The sequence below is a fragment of the Drosophila melanogaster genome, chromosome X (genome assembly GCF_000001215.4).
Source record: "Drosophila melanogaster chromosome X".
Classification (NCBI taxonomy): domain Eukaryota; kingdom Metazoa; phylum Arthropoda; class Insecta; order Diptera; family Drosophilidae; genus Drosophila; species Drosophila melanogaster.
Window position 1 is genome coordinate 2,470,136 of NC_004354.4, and position 16,364 is coordinate 2,486,499.

General features: G+C 42.7%; 1 protein-coding gene across 25 annotated transcripts in view; it reads right to left on the reverse strand.

The window, feature by feature from the left end:
- Window positions 1-324: 324 nt before the first annotated feature.
- The window catches only part of trol (terribly reduced optic lobes), a 74,968-nt gene continuing 58,928 nt past the window's right edge, over window positions 325-16,364 (reverse strand). For 8 of the 25 annotated variants that reach the window (NM_001258565.3, NM_001103399.4, NM_001297893.2 and 5 more), the window contains 16 exons: window positions 14,482-14,624; window positions 14,198-14,378; window positions 13,351-13,954; window positions 12,989-13,251; window positions 12,324-12,501; window positions 11,862-12,256; window positions 11,282-11,741; window positions 10,935-11,184; window positions 10,599-10,773; window positions 5,689-5,894; window positions 5,281-5,553; window positions 4,295-5,220; window positions 3,525-4,225; window positions 3,040-3,456; window positions 2,817-2,964; window positions 325-1,059 (listed from right to left, as the gene is read on the reverse strand). In NM_001258565.3, the coding sequence (NP_001245494.2) occupies window positions 1,017-1,059; window positions 2,817-2,964; window positions 3,040-3,456; window positions 3,525-4,225; window positions 4,295-5,220; window positions 5,281-5,553; window positions 5,689-5,894; window positions 10,599-10,773; window positions 10,935-11,184; window positions 11,282-11,741; window positions 11,862-12,256; window positions 12,324-12,501; window positions 12,989-13,251; window positions 13,351-13,954; window positions 14,198-14,378; window positions 14,482-14,624 (5,363 nt within the window). In that variant the 3' untranslated portion in view covers window positions 325-1,016. Of the gene's footprint in view, window positions 1,060-2,391; window positions 2,735-2,816; window positions 2,965-3,039; window positions 3,457-3,524; window positions 4,226-4,294; window positions 5,221-5,280; window positions 5,554-5,688; window positions 5,895-6,123; window positions 10,774-10,934; window positions 11,185-11,281; window positions 11,742-11,861; window positions 12,257-12,323; window positions 12,502-12,988; window positions 13,252-13,350; window positions 13,955-14,082; window positions 14,113-14,197; window positions 14,379-14,481; window positions 14,625-15,921; window positions 16,108-16,364 lie in introns of those variants that run through there. The other 17 variants (NM_001258563.3, NM_001258569.3, NM_001258568.3 and 14 more) reach the window with 11 other exon arrangements.

Below are 16,364 nucleotides of genomic sequence, written 5' to 3' on the forward strand. Positions count from 1 at the left end.
AGAAACCAAAAGAGAACATTTTGAAGTTGTCTTCTTTCTTCTCTTTTGTTGTAATGTAATTGAATTCTTCTCTTCTCTTACAATTTTGAATTTGCTTGATCGGGAGGAGGCCACTGTATTTTGATATTACAAATGAATTATAACGGAAGTCGGAACTAATGATTGTTGTGAGCATACCTTTTAAGTTTTATAATGAGTATAATAAATACCTTTATTCTGAATCCTTAATCCTTAATCTTAATCGTTAATAGAGATGAAGATGATCTATGGAAATGATGATTTATGAATGAAGAACTCCTCCCACAATTAAACACATTCCAGACTGTTGTTGATTTCATTTTAATATATCTTCTGCATTCGCTTTTATCCACTCAACGGTTTTCGCTCGTTCACAATAGTTGCATTCTTAGTAATTCATTTATCATTATATGTATGTAGGTGTATTATCAATTGGTTTTTAATCAATAACGTGGTCTTGTATGTGTGTAGGGCCAATTTTCGATCTCCAACTTTTTACACTGGGCTGGCAAAAAAAGAGTCGTAGTCATAGGTATAAGCTAGAGACTAAAATTATGATTAAAATGCCTTCACTATTGTGGATTTTGTGGTTGCAGTTGGCTAGTATGCGTTGTTGTTGCTCGAGTTAGTTAGTAAGTTCTTAGGGTTCTAGGCTTTAACTGTATTTTCTGTATTATTTTGCATTAGTTGCATTATTGTATCTGTTTCGTTTCACTTCTTGCATGGCGTTTTTGTTAAATAAATGTTTGTGATATTTTCGCATTTTTCCTTGCTACAATCTTTAACTTAGACTTAAGGATCGAAGAAGCAATTGTAGTTGAAGTGATCGTTTCTCTTTTGTTTTTGTTTTTTTTATATTATGTGTAAGTGATATAATATTCAATTTTTGTGGATTTTCTTGGGCTTATGCATATGTTGTATATATAAAAATTGTTGTTCGTTTTGTTTCATTTGTTAATGTTTAATTAAAAAGCTAGTTTCGGCTGTTGGTTGTGTCCTCAGACGACTGGCGGTTCGGTTCCTCCCAGTGGATCGTCGTTACTAATTAAATAAAATGAAGAAACGAGAGAAATTGTAAATAAATTAAAAAAATAAAAACTTGTAATTAAAAAATTATTATAAAAAATTATTATAAAATCAAATGTGTGCGGTCTAACTTTAATAAATACATTACTTATATTTGATAAAATTTGATAAAAGCCTCGCCAAACTGCATTTTCAGACTTTGCCTCAACGCGAAGAAGAACTATGGTTTTCTTCGTACACTCAATGTCAATGTAAATTTGAATTTATAACTTCTTACATGCCATATTATTATTTTATTGACATATATTATATTATTTTAAATAATTGGGAAACTATGCATCTCAGAACTACCCATCTTTATAAGAACATCTAGCTAATAAGCTTGGATAATACACAGCTGTATCAAATAATAACGTAGTCAGCTTTTTGAGATCTGGTAAAATTATATATAATTTTATAATTGTTTCATATGGTTTATAGGTATTCCTTGCTGGTAACAATAATAATAGTATTCATAGATATGGTCACAAAGCAGAGTACATTTCGACTACATTGAGCTAAAGCTACCGTATCTCAGGATAGATTGCACAGATATCTGTTTTAAGGGTTTTTCCTATAGGATATGGTTACGTTGAACTACCTATCTATGCAAGAGTTTTCTACCTATAGATAACTGGTGTTCGGGTATGATCAAATATATAGCTTTAGAGTTGTGTGACCTGAGCTTGGCTTCGAAAGGAGTACAATCCAGTAAGAATTGGCTAATACTAGATAGGATCTGTAACAATACCATATGTGTGAACTCCGCATATGTCTGATTTGGTGCTAACTATTTAACTAGGAAAAAAAAACTCTTATGTATTTAATGTCCTTTATGATAGCTTAATATAGTCGATTATCTATTTTACTTTATCCGGCTGCCGTTCTAATATACTTTGTATAATATAACATGATATTCTTCAATGATATGGCACGATAATTTCAATGGTAACACCTTCAAATGTATTTGACTATATTGTAAATGGATTAGGATATGCTGCTATGACACTTGTTATACCTATATTTGGAATGACTAAAGACTTTCAAAACCTAAGAGATACTCAAACGGTTTTAAATATTGTACTGCAGACACATGTCTACACAGATTTAAATTTAAAACATCATAGGTTGATTTTGATTTTATTTTTAAGAGTAAAGAGCCCTTTATGGGCTTTAAACGATCTAGCTAAAACAGCTCAAATATTATGTTGCCACATGGACTTGAGAAGTGTCATAGCCGCCCTTATATTAGGTTAACAAAAATGGAACAAAATTCCTTTTATGTTTATGTAAGGGGTACAGTTTCCACAGTCAACTGATGGCGATTAACGATTTCGCCTTATGATTCGATGTCATTTCCGTTACAACACTGGCTATACTAGCTTAGCTTGGAGCGGGCAATAGACACAAGGATATCACCGATAACCGATAACTAAAAATTAGTATCGATAAGGAAAGTGATAGTGGTAGTACCACTCGGGGAGCCTTGTTGGTGGGAAACTCGTTGATTTTGGGACGCGGATATAAGATATGCACCGGTGGTGGTTGATCCAGCTCGTCGAAGAAACTGAGATCCTTGCCAATCACGTGGTGGTCCATAACTACATTAGTATCGATCTCCTGGTGCACAAGGCTAGAAGGACTCCATAGACTAGTCGCAGGCATAGGATTGATAAGTGGCAAAGCCTGGGATTTTCTTTTCTGGATTTTAGCTTAGATTTAGGCTTACTTACGCGGGACAGACGTTGGCATTCACTCCGTTAACGGCAGCAGAACTAAGATTAATTTGGCCCACAGTTTCGCCCTCGACGACCACAATGCAGCCGTTCAAATTGTGCTTGTATCGGAAACCCGTAAACACCTCGAGGTCAGGAGCGCCACCTGGAAAATTAATGAATGGTTATTATTAATCATAACCAATGCTTTTTTTATATCCATGATTATAAGAACACTTACCGACAAAAACATTGCCCGGCAGCTTCATCGACTTTTTGCTGGTGGGTCGGGTTTCACCCGAATGCAGCATGCGATCAACCTCTAGAATGGCGGTGTTTTCGTCCCGCTTAGCGATCACAATGTGTCGCTCCCCATTGTCTACGCGGATATCGCTGTTCCGGATTACCGCCTCCTCGCCATCGAGCCTCATTGAGTACTCCACATAGCCATCCACCACTGCGGCAGCTATAAAGTCCTGTCCGGTGTACTCCTCTCCGGCCTCTTGGCCCCACCAGAACAGCAGACCGTTCGGCTTGTTGGTGGTGAAGACGATGCCCATAGAAGTGTAGGATTGCTCCAAAGCTGGTTGGAAGTGACTTCGATTCAGCTCAACGTACCCATCGCCTCGGAACGAGGCATTGAAGCCCAGTTGGAGGTCTGCAATTAGATTTGTGATGAGGTTTAGATGTCCTTGCTCCCCTATTTGTATTTTGTATTTGACTTACGCTCCTGACAGTGCTTGCCACTGAATCCGAAAGGACAGGAGCATACGGCCACGTCCTCCTGTTCACTGCAGCTTCCTCCGTTTTCACATGGATCGCTGGCGCACGGCGCCATCGCATATGGTTGAAGTTCGTTCTCGTGAACATCTGGAGTTGGAGGCGGAACTGGTGGCTCATTGTCGCTATCCTCGTCACCTCCGATCATATTAGTCTCCCCACAACTCTGTATATTTGCCGCATCCTTAATGTCCGCTAGGAGATTGACAGGTTTTTGGAAGTTGTATAGCCTGGAGATGCAGCCATCGAAGCCCTTAGTGATGTTCACGTCCCGATTGACCTTGACCGTGGAGCGATCGTAGCCGCCCACATAGAGGTGCGTTTTAAGGGACAAAATTCGATCCGAGCCTGGGGCCTTGGCCTTTCGCTCTGGTCCGTCGCCCACCCGTAGAATTCCTTCGCCCAGGCGACGTCTGATCTCAATTCTTGTCCAGCGGTTCAGGGGCAGTGGCTCAGCAGATCGCACTACCACGGGATCCAATCGAGCTGCCGTATTTATTAAGAGCTCCGCGTGACCACCACGCAGTACCAGTGCCAGGTAATCGCCGCTGGGCAGAGTCGATTCTGCAGTATACAAAATCACGGAGTCCTCCAAACTTGCCGGACGTACGGAGAGCGTTATGTTGACCTTGGTGACTTTAGGAGTTCTGCGGAAAGTAGAAATGTTCAGTACTTAGATAAGATATAACTTTATTTTTGAGCTATTGATAACTCACCCATAGGCCGCAAAGCTGTTGCCCTTAAAGTTGAGACTGTGCTCATTTAAAATCTCATTATATTGGCATCGATCTCCGGATCGGTTCAGTGGGCACAGGCACTCCATGTCGTTCTCCGTATTCTCGCAGCGTCCGGCGCCACAGACTCCGGGCGTACACTGGGTGCCCTCAATGGCACAATCCCTTCCAGTCCAACCCGGCTGGCAAATGCAGGTGTAGGCCTGCTCGGTTTGGCTCTCCAAGCAGACTCCCTTGTTTTGACAAGGTCCTTGCGCACATGGCCGGCAGTCCGTGATGCCCTCTTTGTACTTCGCCTCACGGATCAGTTCCACGGTGCGTCCTTGCAGAGTTAAGCGACTGATGCAGCCCACGAAGCCAACTTGCTGGCTAACAGCATCGGCGGGCAGGAGCTCCCAGTTGGGCACTCCGCCAATATACAAATCTTCGATCAGATCCAGTTGGGGTATTTGCTGCAGGGTGGGGAAGGCCACCGGATGTTGTTCGTCCACCTGGATGTAACCATCCCTCTTGAAGCGACTCACACGAACCGTGTGCCACTCATTCAGCGCCAGTGGTTCCTCAGCTCGCACCAGCATTGGCTTACCACCAAAATCAAAACGGAACTCCGCATAGCGATCCTTGAGCGAAAGTGCGATGTAGTCGCCACTTCCGCGGGTTTGTCCGTTGAACAGTAGGAGACCGTCACCGTTTTCCGGTCGGAAGGTCAGCTCGAAGTTGAACTTAAACGAAGAGTTTGGCAGCGTGGGGAAGCTCATGTAGCTGCGAGGTTCCTGCCGGAACTGGGGAATCGCCCCAGTCACAACCAGGATATTGGGGAAGTCTGCAGTCTCACCATCGGCGTATTGAGCGGTGCAAATATACGTACCGGCATCATTTGCCTGCACACTGTCCAGGGACAGTTTCTCCTAAAATGGACAAAGGGTGTTGATCAAGGTTTGTAATTTTCCTTTGTATGAGGGACTTACGTTCATTAGACTGCGTCCCGCTTGAAGTTGGCCGTATTGGCGAGACCAGCGATAGGTGGGCTGTCGACTTTCATCGGCCCCGCACTGCAAATCGGCATTGGCGCCAACCTTGGCGTAAACTATCTTGGAGCTTTTGAGTTCATGAGGCTGATCCTCGACCTCCAGTTTGTAGCTGGTGGTGTACAGATCCCCTTCGTCCGTCTTGCACTTGCACACGTAGTTACCGGCATCGCTTGGCGACACATTACTGATCACCAGACGATTTCCCACTTGCTGTAAATCAAAGGACGATTACGTTAGCAATAGGAATCAGGCCCAAAAAGATAAGTATTGGCTAATTCAGAGTAGACAGTGGTAAGGACTCGAGAGTTAGAAGATAGTATATGCCATAGTATTTTGCGTACTAACCCTGACATTATTGCTGAGTGGAGCCCCGTCAGAGCGTTCCCACACCACGTCTGTGTAGGTGTCATCGGAGGAGTAGCACTCGACATCGGTGGATTCACCCGCTCGCAGGTTCGAGGACTGATCGTCCAGTTTGAGGCTATAGTCGCGGCTCTTTGCTGGCAATTGCGGTGGCAGGTAGATGGGGCTGTTGGGTGGCGGGGTAGCCGCTGATATCGCCAACCATCAGCCGTCAATCGTCAATAGGACACCAGATACACACGCACATTGAAAGAAGGCGACAGGTCGACAAGGTGGACAAGGATGGTCGGCGGAACGATCACAATTCAGCGACAATTCACAAGTGCGCATGGGTGCATGTGGTGTGTTCGTGTGTTTATGTGTGTGTATTTGTGTGGGTGGTTTATTCGTGTTTGTGTGTTGGTGAGCGATGGAAATGGGAGTAAGATAGTAAAAAATACACAGAAAGAGAAAACAGTTAGCAAAATTACATGTCTAAATTGGTCGTTCAAACAGAAGGAGATCGATAGTCATCGAACGATACGTTCATATTTGTTCTGCATTTATGTATATATAAACAAAAAATGTACAAAACATGTATTTCAATTAATTTTAAGGATTATCGTTCGACTTCCATCGCATCTCGGCATTTTTTAGTTGTTTCGTTTTGGAATTTGGTTTCCTAGTTAGACAATACATAGATATACGATATACATTTAGAGAGGCGACAGAGAGGGACTTTGTGGATTGGTGAGGTGAACTACATTATATGGAGCTACTATTATTCAATACTGCTACGGATCGAATCACACAAATACGAATACATGGGGTGTTACATATGGGATCTTTTAGATTGGTTTTGTACTGGTTTTCGTTCATCATTCATCTGGAGCGTTTTGAATTCTACAGTTCTAATTTGGACACGGGTTACCACTAAAATCACAGATGATTGATTTCGGTTTTTGGTTTGACAAATATACATATAAGGTAGATACGGTTAAGGGTACACTTTACAAAATTTCGAGTACTTAGCTATCGAAGATCATGTGACTTAGAGTGCGCGCTCATATGTGTAGGTGTATTGTTGGCAGTGTCTCGTATTATTTACAAAATGTTTATTGTTCTTATGTCTAGATTGGGTTATTAAGTTAGTAACTCTGTAGCCAGCCGCATGCAAATTCACAAACATCCACGGTTAGAACCTGTTATATTGCTAACCCGCACAGCGCTGCAAAAGTATTGATCGATTGGTTATCGCTTATCGTTATTTGTTACATGTTAACCCCATCTAGGTGCGTGTGTGCTCGACGTTTCTCCATTTTTGGATCTCGCTTGCTTTCTTTTGGTGCAGTTGGTCGTTCATCGCAGTCGTCTATCGACCGATTAGGTAGCCTCCATTTGAGTGCCCGATTGCAATCGCTTCAACTCTACGATTTTGTGCACCCAGGAGCATTACGTAATTGGACAGGCAGCGAAAGGATTGAAAAGATAGTTGGGACTAGGGATAGAATATTGGGTGGGATCGGATAGAGGTGGAACTGGGGGTAGGAGGACTTGGAGACAAATAGGTACAGTTCAGTATTAGACAGCGATACCAGGGTATAAAGTGAGAGAAAGCTTTTGCGGTGAGGATAGAGACAAAACATTGGGACCAACCGAAGCTGCGCTTCCTCAGCTTCCGATTCTTAACGGCCTTCGCCAAGCTTCTCCTTCCTTGCTCTGGGCTCTTCTTCCAGCGCTTAAAGCTCCCTGATCCCGAGTTGGATTCGGATTTGCCGCTTCCCTTGCCGGCGATGCAGTTGAACTCGTCAGAGTGATCCGTACAGTCGTAAATCCCATCGCACACCATGTTGGCTCTGACGCAAGTGTGCGGATGCGAAACGCACTTGAAGTCGTTGGGTTGGCAGACGTACGAGATGGCTGGAGCCCGAGTGGTGGCTGGTCCGGAAATAATGGGCTTCGCGGACGACAGTTTGCTGCTCTTAAAGTCTGTGGCGTTTTTTTTTTAGATCGTAATTTTGCGGTTTTTTTTTTTTTTTTTTTTTTTTTTTTTTTGAAAGGGCACAAAGTAAAACATTAGCAAGAGTTTACAGCTGCCGCAGAACCAAAGCCCTTGGTTAGTGTTGGTCCCTAAACCCTTAATATGTATAGAACTGAAAGCCCAAGGGTCTTATGTATGCAACTAGGGTATGCTGTACTTTGGACAATGTAATGTTACAAATAATCGGGAATCCACACATGCTGGAACGATTGCGATGGTGCTTTACTAATCGAACCGATACTCGTGGGACTATGTGCATTAGTGGGCGTGTTGGTGGGCTGGGGGAGTTTCATTAAAGCAACTTCTTACAGGTTTTTGGTATTATTTTTGATTCTTTTTTTTTTTTATAAAACTTATTTTGATCTAGGGTTAGGCAGTACATAATACAGATATAAAGATCATTAGAATAATAATACAAAACAAATGCAAAATAAACGAAAATAAAAGGTCAAACAAAATCAAGGGAACTCAATAAAATACAAAAAAAAAAATAATATAGAAATCGTATAATGGAGGATCGCTGCGATTAGATTTGGTTAGGCGGCAGTGGCTGTAACACACCTGCACAAATATACAGAACCATGCAGGGCGTGTCCTTCAGGGAGACACCGCCCTTGAACCGATTGTAAGGATACTGGGGAGCTCCTGGGCAGTTGTAGTCGCGTCGTTCGTTCGATTGATAGATCATTGATTGATTGCAGTTGCATGCCATACCATTACATTTGTTTGTGTTTTGTGTGTTTTTCGGTTTTTTTTTTGTTTTTCGGTTTTTTTTTTAATGTTTTTGTTTTTCGATTTTTCGACATGGGAACAGCAAAAGCGCACACAGTGTACCATATCATATATAGCATTTACCAAATTAACAGTTTAAGTCAAGTCAAATCAAAGGGTAATTAAAAATATTTCAACAAGCGCACATGTAAGAAAGTGGAAGAGAGAGAGAGAAGAGCGTGAGAGAGGAAGAAATAAATATCAAATTATCAAATTAATTATTGTGTTCCATTTGCATATAAAAAAAAAGTAGGTGGAACTGTAAAACCTACGACTCAACGAATTCGTTGAACTGATTCATTTGCAACTGATTGTTTGACTGATTTTGACTGATTCAGGACCAAAAAGTTGAAGCTACATTTATTATTTACAATTTAATTGGTGCCGGATTCCTTCGTTATTGTTTTTTTTCCTTGTGCTTTCGGTGCGAATTCAGTGAAGTTGTAGAAACTCCAGAATGGAGTGGTGGAAATGGCAGTGGATTGTGTGCAGTGCTTAAATTATAGATAATTAGCTTGTCGTTGATTTACACTTATTAATTCACAAAAACACAAACAAACAGTTGACAACCAATAACCACGATAAATAAGATAAAATCATAATATAATTAGCTTAACTTTTAATGGGACCGATATAGACAAACAACACCAAGGGTCAGTGGCGAATAAAGAGAGAGAGAGGAGCCGACACCAGAATGTTTATTTATTTTTTTTTTTTATATGTTGTTAATTAAAACGCAACGAAAAAATGGCCAGAATCGGTCAACCGATGCTCTGAATACCCGTGCAGATCCACAAGTATAGTACCATATATTATATTTTTTTTTTTGAGTTTTCAAACAATTTGTATAACTATTGCATATGTTCAGAGTTTGCTCTTCTAATTTGTTCGGACAAATGAATAAATATAACAATTTTATGCTCGACAAATGGACTCTGCAAGAGCTTGAAATGTAAATAAAAAGAAAATGTTACAATTTGCTTTACACATTTCGCTGTGCAAGTTTTTAATGTTAATAATATGTTTATTTCTCACTTTAAGTGGGCTTTACTTAAATGTATCGTATTAGAAATGTTTTTGGCAGCCATTTAGGTAAGCTTAAGATTTATCAAGTTGTAAGAATGTTCGTATATATATATTATATATTTATATATATAGGTGTGCGTGTGGTGTATAATTTCGATTGTTCAGAGCTTAGGTTGCTAGAATTTCAATTGGTTAAAAAAAAAAAACTAATGGAACAACATTCGGAAAATCTTCGGATTCGGACATTGTTTGCATGCAATGGATCTTGTTACTAAAAATTACTACATGATTGGTAGTTGTCCCCTTCGTTTGTCACTCCACCACCAAGTTCGTTCAATGATTTCGATATCTTTTGCTGATCATTTGTTATATACAGAGTGTGTTCGTAGGACCCTGCAACCGCTGCCTATAGTGCTGGACATATATATATACATAAAGATATTGCTCGATTTTAGTTGTTGGGTGGGGGGGGGGGGGGTCTGACAATTTCCGTTTGCGTATATACAGGGTGTTTATCTGACATCGACTGCGTGCCATTTTCTTATGGTCGATTTTGAGTTTAGGCTAACAGATACGAGTACATTGATGTGTTTATATATATAAGAGTATTATATATATATATATATATATGTATATATATATATATGTGTGTGTGTATATATATATGTATATATGTGTCATTCAATTGAGTGGGGAATTAGTAAAATCAGCGAACGATCAAACCTGCTTAACAAAGCCTAATCCTTGAAAATTCTTTCTTTTCTTATACATTTAAGCATTATTACTCTTTTCGCAATTTCTTATTTATTTAGTTTGGTTTGGTTTGGTTTTCGGGCTGGCCTAACAAGCTTTTGTTCAAAATTGATTTTCTTTGAAGTAAGCCCATTTTTGAGTGGGTCTTTCGTTTCGTTTCTTTTCTTTTTTTCTTTTCTTTCTTTTCAGGGGCGAAATGGAAGTAAGGTGGCTTGTCGGACTCGACATCTTCTGACTGCGAACCGGCGGACCCGACTCCACCTCTAAACCGGAGTCGGAGATACCGGTGCCTCAGAAAACCTAACGTGTAGCGATTACTCACTTAGTACTTGCAAGTCGATGGACACTTCGGGCAGTTGCTGCCCACGGTCCACGTCGTATGAGTTGCAGATGTAGCGACCCGCATCCTCGGGTCGCAAATTGGTCAGCACCAGGATCTGGCTATCCGTACGGGCGTTGTTCGGCAGGGGTCTTCTGTCGTCGCGGAACCAGTTGAACTGTAACGGACATGAAAACGTCATTCCATTACTGAAGATATAGAGACCCAGTTTATGGCTAGAAGGCTAGCATTCATATGCTCAAGAGAACGGACGTTCTTAATGTTTTGCTATTGATATTTTGATATTCAAGCGGTTTTCGGTGACAGGAGGACACTCACCTCAACATTGTCTTGAGCCCTTACGCCATATTGATCGGTCACCGTGCATTGCAGTTGAATGTTCTCGCCCTCGCGGTGCCGTTGCAACTGGGACTGCGGAACCTGATGGAAGTCGGCGGGCTTCTTTACTGCCACTCTTGCGATCTGCGATCGGTTTCCATATTGGTTGAAGGCAGAGCAGCGATATTCACCGGCAGCTGCCTGTGTGATGGACACGAAGCGCAGGACGCTGCCCACAATGCGAACCGAACTGGAGTAGAGTCAGATGGGTGGTAAGAGGAATGAGGTAAGAAGTTAGTAGTATCAGGTATAAACACTTTCCCCTCATGTTTTGGTATTTCCCCTACCTGGGCAGTGGTCGATTGTTGTCGGTACTCCAATGAACGTCCTCCGGACGCACGTTTTCCACCTGACAGTGCACATCCAAATTCTGACCCGCCTCCACGGTCAGCGGAATATTCGGGTAGAACCTGATTCGGGGCAGGGGCATAAGGACCAGCTCTTTAACGAAATAGGTCTTAACGTTGCCATCGCGACCGATTCCATTGCAGCGGTACTGGCCCAGATTTTGCTGTTCCACGCGCACAATCTCCAGCCTGTTTTTAATCGTGTAGGCATTGCGGGGCAGTGGTGCCCCGTCGACGCGTTCCCAGCGCGTGTTCAGGGGTTGGAACATGTCGCAGGTCAGGGTCACATTGTCGCCAATGTCGGTGGCCAGGAGTTGGTTGCTGCCCGGCTGGTGGATGCCAGGGTTTTGTTGTTGTGGCGGATTGTAGTTTATGGGATCCCGGTCGGAATCATCATCAACTGTAAAATGCATTTCAAGCTTGACGTTAAAGTTTATTCTTGCAGGAATTAACAACGATGGAAATGATTTCTATATCAGCTTACTTGCATAGTACACTTTTCAATTACATCCCAACATACCTCCTCCGATATCTCCTCGCCGTTCCTGGACCTCAACGCGAACGTGAGCTTCATCGCTACCCGCCTCATTTTTGCCATGGCAGGTGTATATGCCTGCATCCGCCTTGGTCACTCGGTAGATCTTAAGGATCGCTGTATTGCTCGGTGGGCTGTAGAGATCCCGTTTCAAGGCCATTTCATTAACCCATTCGACTTCCGGGTTTGGGACGCCGCTGCCAACGCAGGTCAGTGAGAGTTCATCGCCCTCCGTCAGCCTAAGATCCCTGTTGTCGGGAATTATCTGGACGAGAGTTGGCTCCTGGACGGTAATGGTGGCCACGCCGGTCGCCTCGCCGACTATGTTCTTTGCGCGACACTCATAGTCTCCGCTATCCTCGAGCTGAATATCGTCGATTCTGTAGAGAATTATTAAGTATGTATAAAGTAGCTGAAGCTTGAGAGTCCGAACGTTGTACTACTTACACCATGTAGCCGGGTGACTGGATCTTGTGACGCGGCGACAACGGTTGGCCGTCCACACGAACCCATTCGACGGTCGGATCGGGAATTCCCTCTACCGTGCAGTAGAGGGATGCCGGAGCGCCAACCGAAAATGTTTGCAGGGGCGCCGATACAATCTTTACACTCGGCCGCTCCCGGGCTGCAAGCAAGTAAACCACAGTGGTGGCACCAATTAGTATTAGGATCAGACTGTGTGGACCTGTCTTATTACCAACTCCACTCTTGTGCACTTGCATGGCGAAGTTTTGGGTTTAAATTAGATCAAGGATCGGATTGGATTGGATTGGATTGGATTGGGTTGGGTTAAGGCACAGGGTAATGCAAATTAAGATTTTGAGAAGGGGCCAAGGTAATCAGTGTTTGTGATGGAAGAGAGACAACAGTACGAAATAGAGCAAAGGCATCGTTAGTGGGTTACCTTTTTTTTCTGTCTTATGTGTATTTGTTTGTTAGAAAGAATGAGTTAACAGAAGATGCGGTCAAGGAAGTCTTCATCGCCGACTTGTTGCCAACCCCATTTCACTTCATGTTATAAAAGCACAAGCCCAAGTTCACTCGCTCTTTAACCGCAGCTTATATAGACTCTATATAGTACATATAGGGGTCATGGACTGCTGAAAACTTACGTTCAATGTCGATACTTGTGCTGGACAAATCTGATCCGTGGTCATTTTCGGCAACGCAGGAGTAGACACCGCGATTCTCGAATCGTGCTCCATAGATGGTCAGCACGTTGCCACTAATGTGCACATTTTCGGGCATGAAGTCGTGCACCTTGGCCCACTTGATCGATGGATATGGCGATCCACTCGCCTCGCAGGTGATGCTATAGTCCTCGCCCTGGATGATCAGGATATTCTGCTCCAAGCTCTCGATGATCGGTTTGTTGCTGTGATTTATAAGTGAATCCGTCAAGATCATCATTCTCATCAAAACTCTATATAAGAAGTACAGTCCTCTAGGGACTTTTTTTTTTTTTTTTACTCACCCAAATGGTTGTTCTTCGCGTCGGTCGATGTTAACACGGGCGCTCTCGGTAAAGTTGCGGCGGGTGCGTACGTCATACGCCACACAGGTGTAGACGCCGGAGTCGCTTTCGCTGGCATCGCGAACTTCCAGGGTGTTGCCACGGATCTCAACATTTCGCGCGGGCGAAGAGGATAAGGAGCGACCATTGTGCGACCAATCGTAGCGCAGAGAGGCAACACTTGTAAATTGGCAATTCAACTGGAAGGACTCGCCGGCCAGGCCATTAATCTCCTCCGGTGTGATGTACAATCGATCCTGTTGCGGCGGCGGCTGGGGCGGATTGCTCTGAACATAGACGATCACGTACTTCTCATCTCGGTTCTGGTCATTTTCCGCCTGGCAGCGATAGCGGCCTTCGTCCGATTTCCTTGGCGAATCAAAGATCAAGCGGTTGTCGTATGTCCGGGTACTTTGGGCATCCGCATGGCCATCCACTCGCGCCCAGGTGACTCTGGGTGCTGGGTTGCCAAGTACTTCGCAGATAATCTCATTGTTCACGTACTCCTCAAATGTAACGTGGCTCGGCAAATTCACAATCTCAGCCGGTGAGAGCTGGTCTTTCTCTGTGGGGTACATTTTAAGTTAAAGAAAATGATACTGAGCGTCAATATGACTTTCATAGATAATGGTGTGCTTAATGTGGTTATATTCATATACAAAATCATATCTTTTGTTTAAAAATGTAAAATACCGTAGCGTGCCAGCATTTCCTGGGCATATCCTTTGATAAATGCCGCAATTTATATAAGGTTAAGCGAATGATTAATGCACTGATACACATTTGCGGACATATGAGCATTACTTACTGGTTATGGTAATGGATACAGTGTCCTTAAACACGCTGGCGGTTTCATTGTTGACGGCCTGGCAGATGTAGACTCCAGAATCGCTGACCTGTAGATCGTACAGGTACAGATTTCCGCCTTGGACTTCAACATTCTCTGGCAGGCGGCTGTTCTCCTTGTACCAGTTCACAATGACTGGACTCTGGATGATATAAAATTCGATGTGTTATACATAAGCATTACATAACTTGGATAACCTGGATAAAATATATACTATGACGCTAATCAAAGTCATGTTTACTCACATTGCTCCAACGCATTCGACCGCTACAGCTGAGGGTCATGGAACCGCCTACGGGCACAATGGTGATCTCAGGCTTTTGAATCGATACGATAATCTGGGTGAGCACGGGATCTTCTGTACCGATATCCGTTGGATCGTTGGTGTCTAGGGTGGCGAGGAACATCGATTAGACAAATGCTTTCATAACCCTGGTGGTTTCCCACAAACTGAGTTTCTTGCGGTGTGAGTAAAGCCCCTTCTATACGAGTCGGTATCTCATTCGAGTTCTTACATTTAATTTTGCTTTGATAATATTTGGATCCAAACGACAGGTGGTTGAATCATTTCAGTATTTTTAATATAAGAAACTCGTATGGGAACTCAAATCGTCTAAAGTGGTCCTTAGTGTGTGTTAGTGACATGTGGTTGCGGCTTAATGACTCCTAGTTGGGCACAAAGCCAGGCGGTTTAATTAGGGGTTTAATTTTGGTTTCTTAAAATTCGCATCCTCTGAATTGTGATGACTCCAGCTTACTTATAGATTCGAGGGTTAAGTGACAGATGGGTTAACAAACACGAAGAAAGTGCGTTTCAAGATTATCGAAGTTATTTTTAATGGTTAGTCTTAATATTTGAAGTAACTACATTACAGCGTAGTTTTTATTAAACTAATAATAGATACGCTGCTTCTTAATAGTTTAGTCAGTATGTCATTAAGGTCACCTAATTGTTAGTCATTAGAGCTATCGATATAACCGTGTATATTCGTGTCCCGGAATTATGAATCGCACGTTGGTATTTAGAAGTATGTTTTTAACTTTGGGTTAGTGGCTATAAGTGTCTATAAGTATGGCAATGTCATAAGCTACTTCAACGCGTTTCGGGGCCAATATTTGTTGGCTTTGTTGTCGCTGACGTTATAGACTGGTAGCTAAGATACACATTATATATTCGATACACACAGAGACAGAGACAGAGACAAGAGCGTTATGTTTGGACTTGCCAAAGAGGGTTCGGAGGAGCAGAGGCACTAGCCTGGCATCTGTACATAGAGAGCAAAAACTACGTTGGGGTAAGACAAGTACTAAGACACATAGACTAGCTAAGTGGTATTTAAGTCACCGAAAGGTCAGATACAGAGTCAGAGAAAGAGAGGCGGAGAGGCGGTATACAGGAGCTAACTCAATTACAATAGTTGTGGATACATCCCACTTGGGGGACTACTTGGGGTTTAGGCCACAGATTTACGAGTTAGATTCGCTCTACACACAGATCTACAGATCTTTACACATATCTAAGCTGGGAAGATTCTTTATAGAGGGTGTAGAGTGGAGTTTTAGGTGGAGTGCCGGTGTGAGAGATAAAGGAACGAGTATTAGGAAAGCAACAGTTGTGATGTTTTGCAAACGCCTGAGTGGTTTTCAGTGGTTCGATTCGGTGGATCGGAGAGATTGGAGCGAACCTCGCGATGGACAGCCGTAGCGCAGCTTGGTCATATTTCCTATGATTCTGTTGCCCTTATATATCTGCAGTGTGTCATTGAACGAGATTGTCTCATTCGGTGCGATATCGAACTGAAAGCCGCTGCAACAGAATCCCCTGCTTAAATCACATATCTGGGGCGGATCTTCGATAATGGGCGATGTGTCTAGAATGTGGATGGATGGGATTTTTGTTGGTTTTGATGATTGAAAAAATTACATTTACATTTTTTTTTTATTTTTTTTTATTTTTGGTTTTAAATATTGTTGGTATCGAAATTCGATGGGGTTCAGAGTTCATGACGGAAAAAGAATGGAAAACAAGGTCCGAGAGAGAGAAAGGAGAAAATAAATCAAATAGGTAAGATTTCATTAATCGGGTATCCGATCGTGTAATACCTACAACTTAGATTGTGCACTTTCC